This window comes from Pipra filicauda, unplaced genomic scaffold (assembly GCF_003945595.2).
Source record: "Pipra filicauda isolate LSUMZ 115617 unplaced genomic scaffold, ASM394559v2 scaffold218_size1660888_pilon, whole genome shotgun sequence".
In the NCBI taxonomy this organism is placed as follows: Eukaryota; Metazoa; Chordata; class Aves; order Passeriformes; family Pipridae; genus Pipra; species Pipra filicauda.
This window is the reverse complement of record NW_024104330.1, coordinates 1,470,210-1,487,419: the sequence shown is the minus strand read 5'-3', so window position 1 is coordinate 1,487,419 and position 17,210 is coordinate 1,470,210. Positions and strand designations below refer to the sequence as shown.

The 17,210-nt window shown below is 39.6% G+C and overlaps 1 protein-coding gene across 1 annotated transcript in view; it reads right to left on the bottom strand.

The window, feature by feature from the left end:
• Window positions 1–13,807, bottom strand: part of XRCC5 (X-ray repair cross complementing 5) — a 50,669-nt gene extending 36,862 nt beyond the window's left edge. Inside the window, exons 1-7 of the mRNA XM_027734797.2 lie at window positions 13,734–13,807; window positions 11,378–11,491; window positions 10,651–10,834; window positions 8,922–8,970; window positions 7,275–7,397; window positions 4,189–4,377; window positions 1,202–1,316 (exon numbers count right to left, since the gene is read on the bottom strand). Coding sequence (XP_027590598.1) covers window positions 1,202–1,316; window positions 4,189–4,377; window positions 7,275–7,397; window positions 8,922–8,970; window positions 10,651–10,834; window positions 11,378–11,491; window positions 13,734–13,751 — 792 coding nt within the window. The 5' untranslated portion in view covers window positions 13,752–13,807. The remainder of the gene's footprint in view (window positions 1–1,201; window positions 1,317–4,188; window positions 4,378–7,274; window positions 7,398–8,921; window positions 8,971–10,650; window positions 10,835–11,377; window positions 11,492–13,733) is intronic.
• Window positions 13,808–17,210: the final 3,403 nt, after the last annotated feature.

Here is a 17,210-nt window from a genome sequence, read left to right as displayed (position 1 = left end):
CACATGAACTGTAGCATATTTCTGACTGCATATTTCTCTTGGTTATTCATTAAACCCTTAGATTAAGTCATTTGTGGAAGTCTAAGTCACAGGATAACAGGTAACTTGCTTGTTATGTATTTTACTTCCTATAGCCCTTTCTTTTCTCTCTACTTAAGTGCAACTGATGGTACAGTTAGTGCATGAGAAGAAAAGTGTAGAATAGGCAGAAACAGTAAAGACAGAATAGATTACATCAGCAGGGTTGCTGTATGACCTCAGGCCAGTCACTCAGTTCATGCTGCTTACTCTCCCAAACAGTTTACTTTCTGTGTAAGAACCTTTGGGAGGGGACTCTTTCTGCATATTTGAACAGGTCTGGCACAATACCCTAATAAAAAATTATGAATAAGTATAAATAGAAAGCTGATCTCTTTCAAGGCTAGTATGCTTATCTGTCAAAAATCAGATATATTTCAACTTATATACCAGACTCCTAGTCCTGGGTTGAAATAACAAACCAATTAATCTCCATCTCACCAGATCCAGCAATACTGCCACACTATATAGTTACCTATTAACTATTCTATAACTGGACATTTACACGTTTTATGTGTTTAATTACACTTACTTCTTCCTAGCACTGTGTGAAGAATCCATATAAAATGTAAAGGAAACAGATTGGGCTCAAGCTCCACCAAAGAGTACAAGAAAAACAAGCTAAAAAAATACACCTTTTTTTTTCCAAGTCTGAAATAACAAGAGATAGGATTTGAAACAATGGCTGGTAAAACATTTTAAGCCACCATTTTACGTACTCATGTGCAAAATTCTTCTCATGCCTGGGCCTTAAGAGATATATGTGTCTCACTGGAGCTGCAGACATATCAGTGATGCTGAATGTAAAGCTTCAACAATCACAGCATTCTTAATCAGGTTCATCGACTTCAATACCATTAAGTGTCACAGCATAGATAGCAATTACTTCTATTTCTGTACATTGTAAATTTAAGTTATTTAACATGTATACAGTATGGTGAAGTTAAAGTTGCTGTGGGAACCACAGTTTTAGATGTACTGGCTTCTAAGCACATAGAAATCTCTACCCTAATTATCTGGTTGTTGTTTTACTTTTTATTTTCTTAACTTTAAGGAAAAAAAGATGCAGCTGCACCTAACTTGCTGCCAAATTACATTAAAATACATGATTTTATGAACTTACTGCTTTGTAGGCCACAATCCTTATGGACAGATTAGAACCAATAGTGAGCTGGCAAGGCCAAGGCATAGGCCTTCTTTCAATTTTCTTAAACATTGAAAGACGTTCCAGACTCTCTCTAAAGGAAGGAATCAGGAAAACAAATGAACTCTGGTGAACTGTAATAAAATACTATAGACAATACACTCTCTTTAAGGAAATGCATAAGTCCAACTGTTTCAGCTTAGACTGCACTAAGCATTAGAAAATAAACTGTATCATTAAATGTTGTCACAAAAGAGAATGAAAAAAGAGGTGGTACAGTAGATTATACCCATGTTGAGCCTTTACGGTGGGTGGTGTGACATTAAGGCTCAAAGACACTGTGTTAGGTCTTGTGGTGAAACTACACAATTGCTTACTAAGCATCTTACATTTATCTGTTCTCATCCAATTAGGATATGTAGCTAAAACTGAAGAACACAAATTAGAAAAGGGTCTCTAAGTGGTAAAATGTTTTCTACAGTGAAGGTGAAGAATTCAGGTTCAAGTTACAGGATTTTGTTTCTGTAGAACTTAACTTTTGACACTTTTTTTAATACAGTACTAATGAACTCATTATTTTAAGGATATTTTGTCAGAATGAAAGAAGTTACTTTGATTATTTCTAGCCCAATCAGCAGACATAGAAGTTCAAAAAAAACACACAAAAAAGAACTGTAATGATTTTATACTAAAAAGTGTAAACTTAATTGCACAGCTTTAAGCAATGGAGTCCAAGAATTAAAAATTTACAGTAATTTATAATATATCATTGTGAATTCAAATAGGTTGACACCTCAGAACAGCTTTCAGCTCGTACAAACTATATTGGCTATTTTGCTGTAAAATTCCAACACAGAGAAAGCTTTTTTATTGCATGAAGCACAGCACAATGCTGACCTCATCTTTTTCACATTACGATAAAACCCGAAATCTATCTCTCTCTTGATTAAAGCACTTGTCTGGCAGAAATCAAGATCAACTGCTAAAAACTCCAGTACAAAATTCATTCTACTTTTCAGGTTTCTAAGGATGAGCAGGGTTTTTTTTAAATTCTAACAGAAGCACAATGAAAGGGGAAAATGCACTGGGACTTTTATAATGAGATAAACACTGAATTTCCTCTTTTATTTTCTTTCCTTAGGTAAAGGAAGAAAGGGAGGATTTTTTTTTCTAGCAATAAAGACGCCAATATAGGATTTTTAAAAAGAATCTGTTACTACATCATTAAAAGTACTGCAACACATAGATTCCAGGATGAATGTGAAAATCAAATACGTAAGTGCCAAATGCCTAAAAATATCACTTAAGCTCAATTCATTAACTCTATCCTTTAATTTCTTATAGAATAAAAATGCTGCCTGTTATCAAAGACGGTTCATAAAAATCAAACCCTAGTAAATGTACATTTCAACTTGTATTTTAAGAACATGTTCCTTGTCCTCTGCTCTCCATTCCCTTCCCCCAGAGGCAGGGGATATTCCTGTCCAGAATATCACAACTTTAAAAAAATCACAACAAAATTTCCTCACTTACTTTCCTGGCATGGTTAATTTATTTTTACAAGTGCTGAAATATTTTTACCAGCAGGAATAATAACTCTTGGAAAACGAAGAGTGTATCTGAGTTGGTCAATTATCATGACAGATTTGCAAAGCTGGCTTCTTAAGCTTGATAAGCAACTTAATTGGATCTAAAACCTCACATATTCTTAAACAACTTTTTCAACTAAAGCTTTAATCTATTAGCCAAATGCCTGTTTATCCAGAGATTTTGGATTTCCCCTGGAAGTATGGCACAAAAACAGCTTATACAGCAGCAACAGCCTGGGATAAAAAAAGTATAAAGAAGAAGCCAAGCCACATGGTAGCTTCATGCATATGGATTATCCTAAAGGATAAATGGTCCAGGAAAGATACCAATTTTCTGTGCAGTCTTTTGATGCAATGACAAAGCCTGCTTTTTTCTAGAGACTCAGACTGTTCTCTTGACTAGTATGGAACACATATACAGCGATACATATTTCTTCACTAATGCACAGTAATGTTCAAGTAGCAGTTTAACTGGCTGCTGAGGTACAAAGCCCATCAGCTGAGTTGGGTGAGGAAAGGAAACCCCACAAATAAAATGATGAATAACAGCATGCAAACCTACAGGTACCACCCTCATGTAAAAATTACATTGGATAATCACATTACAGCTATGGTCTGCTGAGCTTCCTGTGGTCTAAAAGACCACACTTCATAACTGCAGAAAAGAAACTAAGTCAGTAACATCAGACTTCAATAAGGCATGTAGATGCATTTTGCCCGTTGCCCAGCTGAGACAACACGATGTGGAAAAGTCTTGGATATATCATTAGCTATATTTTTTTCAGAAACACACGAATTTTGATTCTTTCATTGGGGAAACAAGAAGTGAAAAATCATCTTTTAATTCTTGCATTAGGAATGCTGCTGAAAAAGTATATTGTTTGTCACAGTGACACAGCAGACTGTGGTTAGAGAGCAAGATTCAACAAACATTACTCAAAACATTTGTGGGAGTTTATCAAACCAGCGAGCTAAAAGAAGTCTGAGACCAAGGAACACAGGCAACCATGAAATGCAAATGTTCTAGCTGTACTGTGTCACAAATTTCATCTCTTTCCATAACATGCTTTTGAAATGCCATATATATAAACATTACCTCCAAAATCTTCCAACAATAAAGATGGAAGAAAACCGCTTTTTTTCTTTAAATATAGATACAGAAAATTCATTTTCCTCTGAAATCTGTAAGCTCTTCTACTTATTCTAAAGCTACTGAAGAAGTTGTATGAAAGGGACTAAGTGTACAATAAGTTATAAAATCCACTGACTTCAGTGAAACAGTAAGTCAAGGGATTGATTACTGAATTAATTTCATCTTTCAGAGAAGAAACCAGAAAGTAAATTTATAGTACAATAAACAGGATTAGCCAAGTTTACCTGAAAGTATAAATTTCTTCCAGCCCTCCTTCTTCATCCAAAGTATGCATGAGTTTCCTCACCACATCAATACCCTGTTTCTGTTGTTCAGTTAAACTCTTTATTGGAAATGAGTTTCTGTGCATATGAGAATGTACACCGGCAGTTGTATCTCCACTTGCGTCATCAATACCCACTTGAAATGGCAGACTAAGAACACAAGCAGAAGCAGTTAGTTTGATTTTTTCTTTATTAAAATAACCAATCAAAACAAAACAAAATTTTTATCAGGATCAATAATTCTATTTAGCTGCAGTCAGATGTACAAAGAGCCACATGGCCTGGAAAACAAATGAAGTAGTATTTTGGGTCTAGTTGGCATTGGTAACATCTTGACCAGAGTGATGCACCGTTTCTGGGTATCATGCATCAATAAAGGCATCCACATACAGGAATGGATTAGATAGTAAAGTTAATGCTGATTAGAAACCAAGATCTATGAAAAAAGATTCAACAAAATAAAGCCCATAGGGAAGCGAATCAGATGGCAAGACAGCCTTACATATAAAAGGCTGTTGCAGAGAAGAAGGAAACAATGAGTTCTTCATATTCAGCCTGCACTGCAATCACATCATGGAGTCAAGTCAGATATCCAGAAACCTCATAAAGGTATTTCAAACCATAATCTCTAAAATCAACTGCCTGAGGAGAGAAAAGAGTCTCCACTCTCACGGCAAATCTTTACCGGAAGATTAGACAAACACTGGTCAGCGATGACACGCATAAAGCTGACCCAGTCTGAAGTAGAGGATTGCTCTAGATGACTTGTTAAAGGCCATTCCAGGCCTGTGATTCTGTATTGGCTCCAAATGCCAGCAAATGGGACTGCAGTTCTCTGCAGTGAGGCTATTGGGTATTTCTGGAATAAATGTTACTCTTTGAGATTTTAATAGCTTACAACACTTGGTGAATTTCTGACTGAAGATGACACATTTTCCTGCACTTCATGAATCAGACTTAAAAATTTAGCCAGGGGTTATAGATAAAATGATTTTGCTGCTCTTCAAAATACAGGAGAGTTAACTAGGTATAATAAACACAGAAAAGAAAGATGTGTAAGATCCTCTACTCTGTGGCCCTCATAATGCCTGCAGATTTTTCAAGTCTTTTATCTGATTCAATTTTAAATGAACCACATGATGCCTTTTAGCACATTTCCACAAAGTAAAATAACTTTACCACTGTATTATGTTTCCAAAAAAGCAGCCTACAGATCTTTACCATACTTCCACCTCATTAGTCCTCACGAAACTTATCCATCAAGAAACATAATAAGCAGAGTTAACAATATACACAACAATGTCACATAAAGCAAAATTAAAGATCAAGCTTCAGCAAAGTGTTAGGTACCTTTTTAGGAAGCAGCATCCGCTGATAAATAGAGAAACTGTATTTTAAAGCTATTATAACAGCAAAAAGTTTCAAACCTCTGATACAAAAAAGTTAGGCAACTTTCACTATACAATGCCTAGAGACTACTGTGATGAGAACTGCATAATACTCAACCCTACACAGTGCTCAGTGTGTGCTTGGCACCTGATAACAGGGAGGAAAAACTATATGCCAGAAGTTACAACCAAATCTATAAACAGGGTATAAGAGATGGAAGCATAGGCCATAATAAAATGACAAGGTTCAGCAAGAAATTATTTTTAAACTAGTACCTCGAGTATTTTACATTTGTACATGTATTTCTTAAATCATGCCTTGCTTGTGTGGCTGGGAGATAGTGTGTAAATCTGCAGTCAGTGCTGTAACAGCAACATTTCCCTTGAGCTTCTCTTAGCCAAGGGGTTTTTTTTCTTTGCTATGTTACAAAGAAAATGTAAAGATGTATCAGAAATCTCACAGAAAAAAACTGCGACATTAACTTGAGGTATCAGCATCTGTGCTAGCCTGCACAACAAACAGGTATGGAAACAAGGGAGCAGGAGCTAAATACCGGGCCTCCAAAATGTAGATGTAGTCTGACTGGCTGGAGGATTCATGGTGTTGCACCTCCACTGCCTCCAGTGCCAAATATGGCTCAAATGAGCAGTAGGGTCATGTCAAGGCACATTACAAGCACACCTGCTTTTGCTGGGTACACAGAACCTGACATTTTTACTTTCAGCCTCCCCTAAGCACAGGCAAAAAAAGATTTTTTGTGGAGGATCAGTCCATGATTTTCAGTCATGTTTTTCTACCTAATCTCTCTGTTATCTTGCAGATGGGTTGGCAAATGGCTTCAACGAATTTACTAAGTTCAAGCATTTTTCCTTACAGAATGCTGGATCCAGGTAAAAGTAAATACTAAAATGGTCATAAGTAAAACTACGGCTTTAACTTTCTCCTGTGACATTATTTGTTATAAACAGCAAACATTAACATTCACACAGAGTTTTGCTTTTAAACAAATTTCTCCAGAAGGCCTATGGCCTATGTTACCATCCCATGCAACAGCTAATACAGATCTCAGCATCAACACTGAATCTTCAGATCAATGCCCATACCATGACAATCAAAGGACTCGTGCTATAACATGTAAGACAACGTTTTCATTTTCCAAGCCCATTGTTGTGAATAAAACCCTTCTCTTCAGACTTGCTCTTCTACTGACACCAGAATCAGGCTATAAATATCTGCAACACTACCTCATTAATTTTTCCCAGTAACTTCCTTACCTAAAAGGATCTAGGCTGTTGCTGTGATAAACCCACTGTTTCTGAGGCTATTTCTGGCTCACCGTTTTCCCTTTCTCTGCTTATACAGATCTTTTGTCTCCCATTTTAGACTGTGGCTCTAAGCTATAACCATAAGTGGAGAAGAAGCCATCATCTTAACATTTATTTGTACATCACTGAATCAAGAGGACTTGGTCCATAACTCGATTTCATGGCATGTATCATTGATAGAAGTACTTATAATAATCATATTACTTACTGGTACACCTCTACAGAAACCATACACCAACAGATCACCAGCTCTTTCAAGATCATTATTAAGAAAGCATAACAGTTTCCCTTTAAAGAAATGGCATCGTGTATAACAGTCACTTTCATACTTACAAGAACTGAAGTGAAATTCCTGTTTTCTTCAAGTTAGCTATGATAATTTCCAGCTGATCCTCACTGACAGGACTATTAAGGTCTGTAAATAGTTCAATGTGTCTCTTCTCATATTTCTTTCCTCTTAAAGTACAAGAAAAAATACATATATTGAAAATATTATCTATAAGGCCTTTTGCTAAATATTTCCTTACAAAATTGATACTTTACCAAAGTAATTAACTTGTAAAAGAAAAAAATCCAAACAAATAAACCTACTTGGTAGTAGCTATTCTATCATAGGTTACCATACTTATGATAGGATTTTTATCTTTATATGATTCCCCCTATTTCCTCCTATCCCCTAAAATTGAAGACTCTACTCCTGTGACTGTATAAATCACTAACTACATCTAAATGAGTGGAATTCTGCCAATTTTCACCATTGTAGATAAACTGCTAACAAAATATGTTAGGGTTTTTTATTGGTTATACTGGATATTTCCTTCGCAGCTGTAAGTATGTTCTTGTGAAAATGTATTTTAAATTACTGCTGCTGGTGGGGATTCCATTTCAGTACTCTAATTCAGTAGATTGAATGGATAACAGGGACTTTCAAGACCACTTAATACACTAAGAAGTAGTACCAATACACATCAGGAAGGTCTGCCAGTGACAGAACAAAATTCAGTTAAAATGACAGAGTTGTGACCTGCATGTTGTTGCATAAGGGTGATTTTCTTGAATTTTTACCCTACAGTATTTTCTCAGCTGAAGGCAAACTCCATATCAAAGGTTTTAGCGTATACAGGCAACTTCCCACAAAACAACAAAACCAGTTGCTCCATAGATATTTAAGGTTATACTGCCATAAGTACAGTGATTTTAATTCACAACTCAGTTTTAACCATTAAATTGATAGAGCTTTCCACACTGATTAGACCTTATTCACAAAAATACAAATTGCATCACTAAGTCTCACCTTCTGCACTCACGATTAGATCATACAACCTTTTCAGCAACATGTTCAAGCTTTGCTTTGAGAGGAAGTACAGTTACCTTCCTTTCCCTGGACCATTAGTTCACTGAGTGCTAGAAACACCTTTCCAGCCTAAATACATTCACTGACAACTTCGTAACACTTGTCTCAATATTTTTTCTCACTTTAAAGTGTTTCGTCCTACAAGTTCATTTCCCGTAGTCTGCATATTTACAAACTTAAACCTTACCTCCAACAGGCTTCAAATTGCTAGGCTGAACAAAGTCACCTTTCTTGTTTAATTTGTAGCATATGCAATATAAATTTGATAGCCCTTTCCTAAGCATTTTAACATGCGAATTAATGCTTTTTGAAAACAGATTACAAAGAATGTGACAGAAAGTGAAGACTTTGTGCCTTCTATAATGGCATTAATAGGCTCATGACTGTACTACAAAGTTACCAGTCGCCTCAGAAAGCTCTCAGATTGTCTAGAGAAGTCAGATGTCTCATGAGGACTCTTCAGAGATAGACTCCTTTAGTGTGCTGTTTATTTTTAATGTTTGGTTCTTTTAAAAAAGCATTTTCCATATTTACACATACTGGAAAGATAATACTGATAATCAGATCAAATCAGCTTCAAAGTGCAAAGTCAGAATTCTGTAAAAGGCTTTGAGTTACATACTCACATTGTTTCCTTCTGAAGCAAGTCCATACACACAATAATTGCATCCAGAACTAAGCAAATTTAAGAAAAACGTCATTTAGAACATGAACCATGTCACAAGTGTTTTTTCTTTGAAACAATGTAATGTTTTCACTCCCCCCCAAACACTGACAAACGCGCATTTTAGTCAAGGAACACTCTTTTGAGATAAATACTTCTAAAGTGACTACTGTGCAAGAGGTTCCTGCATAACTTGTCTGTTTTGCGATCTTATTTCTGCCCCATTTACCTGATGAAACAGTTAAAAGACTGCTTCAGATCCCAATCCTTCAACTGTCAATGACAGGCTCAAGTCCAATGAAGGAACAATATAATCTTTAGAATGTTCCTTTGAATCCACCAACAAATATATGACACCAATTTCTCCCGCAAGTTTTCCTTCAAACCACCTGTGTCTGATAAACTTTTGATGGTTTCTTCCTCATCACAACTGGGAACATGTGAGCCAGCTGACTGGCTGCACACTTCTCTGAAACAGCTCTGACTACCTGAGTGGAGCTCACAGCAAGCATTTTATGGCCAGAAAAAGGGAAGACAATGCAGGAAACTGAACTGTATGTTCCTGAAACACACAAAGGAACACCATATAGATCACCTTCTTTTAAAACTCTACACCTCGTGCAACTAACAACAGAATACATTCAAACACGAACAACATTCAAACCAGGAAGTGATTCTGGCAATGTTAGAAGTACTTTATACATTAATCAACCTGATAAATCTCTATTCTGCTTTGTCTGAGGTAGAGTTAATTTTCTTCACAGTAATTGGTATAGGGCTGTGTTTTGGATTTGTGCTGGAAACAGAGATGATAATATAGAGATATTTTAGTTACTGCTGAGCAGTGTTTGCACAGAGCAAAGGCTTTTTCTGGTTCTTGTACCACACTGCAAGGGAGGAGGACTGGGGGGGACACAAGAAGTGGGAGGAGACACAGCCAGGACAGCTGACCCCAACTGACCAAAGGGATAGCCCACACCACATGGCACCATGCTCAGCACATAAAGCTGGAAGAAAGAAGGAGGAAGGGAGGACATTCAGAGTTCTGGTGTTTGTCTTCCTAGGTCTAAGGTCTGATGGAGCCCTGCTTTCCTGGAGATGGCTGAGCACCTGCCTGCTCATGAGAAGCAGTAAATGAATTCCTTGTTTTACTCTGCTTGCATGCGTGGCTTTTATTTTACCTATTAACCTGTTTTGATCTCAACCCACGAGTTTTCCAGCTTTCACCCTTCCAATTCTCTTCCCATCCTGCTGGTGGGGAGCGAGCGAGTGGCTGTGTGGGGCTGAGCTGCCAGCTGGCCTTAAACCACGACAGTCTGGTTTCTGGTATTTCTGCTGATAGATTGCATAAATAATATTTTTTATTAAAAAGCATAAACCAAATTCTGCAATGCTATTTTTAAAAACACATGGCTTATTTGAGGCCTAAAATTATATTATCTTTGTTCTCCTTAATTAGCAGAACACTTCATAAAAGCAATTACTCCCAAAGGCCAAGACTCCATCTGCTAGCCTAAAAGAATGTCAAAAAGCAGCTAATCTGCTTTTGGACAAACTTACAACCACAAATTAGCTTAACTTTGATAGTAGTTAAAGCTTGAGAGGCAAATCTGAGCCCATTTCACAACACTGGCCTCCTGTCTCCTACATAGCTGAATCTGTTCAAGAAGTGTTCTACACCAAAAGGATACAGTCTGCTTGTTCAGAGCCTGGTTTAATCACATCTTGAATGTCTTCCAGCAGATCAAAATCTGGCAGCATTAGTGACCTATGTACAGTAATGTTTTGGTATTGGTCTCCACTGGCAAGACCATTCCTAGTACCATGAGTGCCGAACAAAACTACAGCGACCTCATCTTTACTCTCAGCAAAAACCTGGAGACACAGAAAATAAAAAACAGGTAAAAAACACAGGCAGATTCATACACAGCTATGTTAGGCAGATTTCAGCAACCTGAACTAGTGTCAAATACAATGGATTTACTTTTCCTTACTTTCAGTGCTAGCCTCTCAAAACATCATCTTACAGGGAGTTCACTAAGCGAGACATAATTCAACTAACACATTGACAGGAGGAGACCTAGGAAAAACAAGTAAAATTGGCTGACTTAGTACATGAAATGAGTCTTCAGGGTGGTACGTATTAGGAATGTGGGAACATTTTAGAGAAAGAGAATAGTACTTGTTTTCCCTAAAAGTTTCCACTGCCCTGAAGAAAAAGAATGACCAATCCAATCTCATGCAAAAAAAGTACAGCTGAAACAAAGAGTACTGTTACTCCTGCATAAAAAACAGACTAATTCTTACTCATTTCTCATTTATTTCAACTATTAGTAAGTGAGGAAAATCTTTCATAGATGCTATTGCCTCTTCTCCCTTTTTAACAGCTTTTTTTTACACATATGAAGTCACACATACCTGTCGTTGCACAAACTTTGTCATAATCTTCTTGGCTTGTTCAAGTGAGGACTCTTCACCAGGGGAAGAATTGCTCATTGTAAAGCCCACATCCAGGCACAGCACTGTTGCCACCTGGAAAGGAAAGACAATACTGAATAAGAATGAAAAAGGGCCAATATAAGCATAATTAAAAGGTTAAAAGGGTACATACAAAACCTGAAAATCAAACTGTATCACTACTGGTTTCTTTTACAGTAACTGTTAATATGACACAATGGTGGAAGACAGAACTGGTATAACTGCATTGAACAGAAAATTATTTAATCCTGTACCTGTTCCAGACATTTCAGTGGAAAATACAAAAAAATCCTTCTTTACTCCATCTGTCCAGGGGGCAATTTCTGTGCAACCCCCCAAATGTATTAGGGATTTAAGGGCTCTTCTACACTAGGAAATTAAACAAAGATATTTTAGTTGAAAATTGCAAGGATGAATTCCAATTTCGGGGTTTAAATCCCCCAAGCTAGCCTATGTGTTTGTATTTCTGATCATCACTTTAACTGATTTACACATAACACTGCCCAAGTCTTCCCCTAAATTGATTTATGTACCAGTATACGAATACAGTACAATTGCTTCTTGTCGCTTCTCTTGTTCAAGTCATGGAAAGTTCCTCTAAAGTTCTTCCAGAGAAGAAGAAGAACTTACCTTGATTAATCTGAATAATTTTATCATCCATCTGAGTGTAGTTGCAAGAGGAATTCAGCAAAATTATGTCCAGCACCACCAAGGCCAGCTCAAATTTATTGTCACTGATTAAACCAACGTTCCCTAAATATACAATAAAATCTTGGTGGGCTGCCAGTGGCTTAAATTACACTGCCTGCAAAAAATTATTGTTTGGCAGAACACAGGAAAGTTAGGTATTACTTAGATTGTAACCAGTCACCTTCTTTTAAAACACAAAATATATCCAATTCCATAAGAAGCGAAGCTACCAAAAGGACGTGGGCAATAAATCAGAAGACTGTCAAGTGACACAAGATGCACAGTCTGCCTTTGCAAAGCAAAAGGGATGAACATTAAAAAAAGGTGTTGGTCTAAGCTCTTTTGCATATTGCCTTGCAAGCAATTACAAGTACCTTTTCAAGCATCGACCAAAAGAACACGATACATTGTGCACCTCCCCTGTCAGCTTAACAAACACTGGTTTAACTCCCTGCATCCTTTGAGAACAGGGAGGAGAAGAGAAAGAAAGAAAGAAAGAAGGCTGAGGAGCCTGAGTTGTCCAGGAGGTTATACTCAGTCTTGGCACTCTGTTCCTCACTTTGACTTCACCAGTGGCCTGTCTGGGAGCTAGGAATGAATGCCTCTGGAGTCAGCTAGGTGTGCAGAAGCTCAGAGTGGAATAGAGGCGGTAAATGAGGCTGCACTTCACTCTCACAAGAGCCTTGTTGCTGCTTACCTGCCAGCCTGGGGAATTACTCTATCAGCAACTGCAGAGCCTTGTTTTGTTGCTGTCCTGCCTCAGGACACACAATGGCTGGCAGCTGAATCAATCCTGTTGTCCAAAACAGGTAAAATTCCATTCACAGCTGGCCAGAAGACAGCAAAGAAACCAAAAACAGCGCAGGAGTGAAGAGCTGCTGTTTCGCTTAAGAAAAAAGACGATCAAGTGGCAAGTGCTGACATGCTCTTCTGGGAGGCAGCCATCTCCCAGCTCGGTGCCCATTCGGGTACGTGGAATTCTCCTTCTATCAAGGGGAAAGAGGAAGAGGAAGGAAGAGGGCCGGCCTCTCTTTTGGTAATCCTCCTCTGTACATCTCTGCATCTGTTATAACCTCTGTGCTTCTTACCTCTGAGCACCCGGCAATGCCGCGTTCAGGTGACACTTTTAAGATGCTCAGCATGTGAGTCTGTAGGACAACACTGTCACACCTGAGCTAAACCAACCTGCTTTGCTCAAGCTCTGATAAGGGCGGACATGGAACAAACCTGCCTTTACCTCTGATCTCTCCGTGCCGAAGAAGTTATAATAAAGAGTTATTATAAGAGAGAGATGGCTACAGCAGCACACACAAAACCTGTGCTTAACAGGCACTAAACTGCCCTGTATCAGAAGAGACCTTAACGCAGCTTTCAGCAACAGGGTTCCTTAAACATAACAGGCACACAAACCGCATTTTCAACAGTTCTACTGTTATTTTAGCAAGAGCAATGGCATTTACTGCTGCAGGAATACTGCGTTCCCTTGGAGCTACTCAGCTTTGCACTGGCAGCTCGGAGGGCGGCCGGGGAGGAGTCATCGGAGTGAGGGATGGTGTTCCAGCCCCGGCGGCCCCCCGTTCCCCTGCCCAGCCCTCCCCTGCCCTACCTTTCCGCCGGGCGCCATGGCTGCTGCCGGGACGCGGTGCGCCGCGCTCAGCGCTCCGCCCGGCAACGCGGCCCCCCGGGAACACGGCGGCGGCGCCTCGCGTTCCGCGGCGGAGGCAGCGCCGCCTGGCGGCGGGACACGGGAGGGCCCCCTCAAAGCGCCACGGCGGCCGCGGCGCTGCCTGCGACTGTGGGCATAGCGAGCAGCCAAACATAAGCCCGGTTTGGGTGGCCTGGGGTCCCCGAGGAGAGGTGGTGGCAGAGCAGGTGTCAGCGCCAGAGGGTCTCCTATGCTGCCCTGCCCTGGAGCGCCTCCCGGCTCACCCATTCCAGTTTAACCACAGCCAACAGCCAAGGCCCCGCAGCTGCTCACTCACTCCCCAATCAGCGGGATGTGGAGAGAATTGGAAGCGGAAAAGCGGGGAAACTCGTGGGTTGAGATCAAAACAGTTTAATAGGAAAAGCAAAAGCCACACACACAAGCAAAATAAAACAGGGAATTAATTCACTGCTTCCCATGGGCAAGCAGGTGTTCAGCCACCTCCAGGAGAGCAGGGCCCCATGGCTACTTGGACGGATAAATGCCATCACTCCAAACGTCCCCCACTTTGTACACTGAGCATGATGTCATGCGGCTGGGAACACCCCCTGATCAGCTGGGGTCACCTGTCCTGGCTGTGTCTCCTCCCAACCTCCTTGCCAGCCTGGCGGTACAAAAAGCAGAAAAGGCCTTGGTTCTGTGTAAGCCCTGCTCAGCAATAGCAAAAACATCTCTGTATTATCAACCCTGTGTTCAGCACAAATCCAAAGCACAACCCTATGCCAGCTGCTCTGAAAAAAATTAACTCTACCCCAGCAAAAACCATCATAGCACACCACAGAGCCTGTCCCCAGGGCTCTCTAGCCTCCTCCTCATGGAACCGCAGAGTCTCACAGGACACAGCCTGCTGAGGGAACAGCCATTCCTTGTCACCACCAGGACAAGGCTTTGGGCTGGCTGGAAGCGTCTCATAAGTTGCATTCTGCCCATGCAGATTTCAGCAGGTCAAGATTGTTTCATTAAGCAGTAGATTTCCCCCACCATTAACAACAGAGAGAATTTCTGAACCACACTGCATCCAAGCTGTTTGATCAAGCTGGAACCCACTGACTCTAAAAATCCAAGTATAATACATGCTATATCATGTATATCTTGGTGCCTGTTGGATATTAAATTATCAGAGATGTACGAGAACAGCAAATATTTCATCACATATATTGAGTACTTCTTGTTCTGCATTACTTTCCCTGTGTCCTTTGAGGGTATCGTTGCTAGTGTTCTTTCACTTCTAGGTATATCTCAAAACTCACATTATTGTCCATAAGTATTCTCAAAACAGAGCACAATGTGGTGATACTACTATAGCTACAAAAGAGTAAATCTCACACAAACACTCCAAAAGCCTTTTACCAGGAGAACAATCCTGCAAACACAAGTGTTTCCTTTTTATATTCAGAGATGTCTGAAAACAAAAATCCCCTTTCCCTCCTTACTACATGGCCATGCTTTGGGAATATTGGTAATTGAAGGATTCTCTCTTCAAGGTGCTTTGCATATCAAAGGAACAGAGCAGCTTGGCAACATGACAAACATTTTAGGGGAAAATGGTATACAAAAAACCCCAGTCAGCTACTGCCAGAGAAAACCATGCATTGTCTTCCTGAATATCTCTAAGGAGATTTCAGATTAATCAGCCAAGAAAATCAGGTCTGCTTACTATTGTTATTATTCGTGATGCTATCTTAGTCCAAAAACCCTTCCTTAGGCTCACAACCAGGTGAAACTACAGTCCAACTGATTTCCAACATAGCTTGCAGTCTAGGCACGAGACACAGATGTGCTCACACACACGAGAGGAACAGAGAAACAAGAACTGATCAATTTAATCAACAATGGTTTTTTGCACACCAGCAGAAAAGCATTTTGCAAGGCATCATAATCAATGAACATTTTATTTTTATGCCACCCCAATTGCTGATACAGAATATTGACACAAACCCCTTCATAGTCCTCTCTGAATCCTAGATTTGACATAAAAAGCTGAATCTCAGGCTTTGGTCCAAACTCTCACAGCTAGAGCAGTAATTGCAAATATTATTCAAGATAACCCAATTTGGGCCAGGAGTGGGAACCTCTGCTTTGCAGGAGGTTTGCATGCCCAGCCCAGGTACCAGCACCCTGTTCCTTTACAAAGTCTGAGCAAAACTACAGATACCTGTAACCATCAGACTCCATCTGTGATCTTCTTATCCTTTAACTCTCAGTCTGACATAAATTGGGGCTTTTAGCTCTCTGGCAAAACACACAAACAATAAATCCAAACATTCCCCCTTTGCACTTTTGTGCTGTCAGATTTCCTCAGAGCTATTTCCACCATTCAAAGGAAAAACTGTCTAATCATTCCTGAAACAAACCTTAATCCCCATTTCCTTTTTCATTTACAAGTCTGCACAGAGCTCCCTTATAGGCAATCAACAGATTTGACTAATCAACTCCATCTGAGGTCACTGGAGCTTGGTTAGCCTGGATGAAGATTTGAAGTTCTTTGCTTGCAAAAGCTTGCCAAAAGATGCTTGTGATTAATTGGCCATTTCCATTTTATAGAATGTCAGTCTCTGGTTATAAATAATAAATGTGTGATATCTCAGAGGACTCAGGATCCAGGGTGATCAGCTGTAATCTCATTTGCACCAAAGCGAGTCAGACCTCAGTTCCAGTTAGGTTCTCACTCCTTGCTCTGCTTACTCCTTTTTGGGTTATGTCTCCCCCAAAAAACAAGCCTGGATGAAATAAGCACACTCTTGGGAAGTAGCAATGAAGGGCTTGCCTTGTGTTTAACTTCATTCTATGCCTTTACAAGGCAGCAAGGAAAATGGCTTCCCTTTATTTTTTTTTTACAAGAAGGAATGTATTATCCAGACAGTTATAGCTGAGACCCAGCTGCTTATGGCAGCTCTGAGCAAATGTGAATGGCTTCAATGTAAAAGTAGACTGATGACTTGGCCTTTCTCCTTCTTTAGCCACAGGGTAAAACTTTGGATAAATGCCTGGTGGAAAGAAGAATACCACAGCCATATGGGATCTTGCCCAATATCTTTATTGAAAGAGTTACGTGAAGCAGAACTTTCTACAGAAAAATAGTTTTAACTTTGCAATCATTACCTACTCTTTGCCTAGGTTCATACATAAAAGTGGACACTAACTGCAAACTTAGGAATTATGAACTGAATTCCCTACAGAGATAAACAAAGCAGGGCAAGGACACTGTGACACTTTGTATTTCCATCAGTACAAGCTTGGCAGCAAGCTGAAAGACAAAGTAGATGGGAAATTGGCACCCAAAACAAAGCAAAACAAAGCTTGGAAGCATATCTGTTAGCATCTTCCTGCATTGGGTTTCGTGAGGTGCTCACAGTTGCCTTCTCCCAAGAGGTCTTT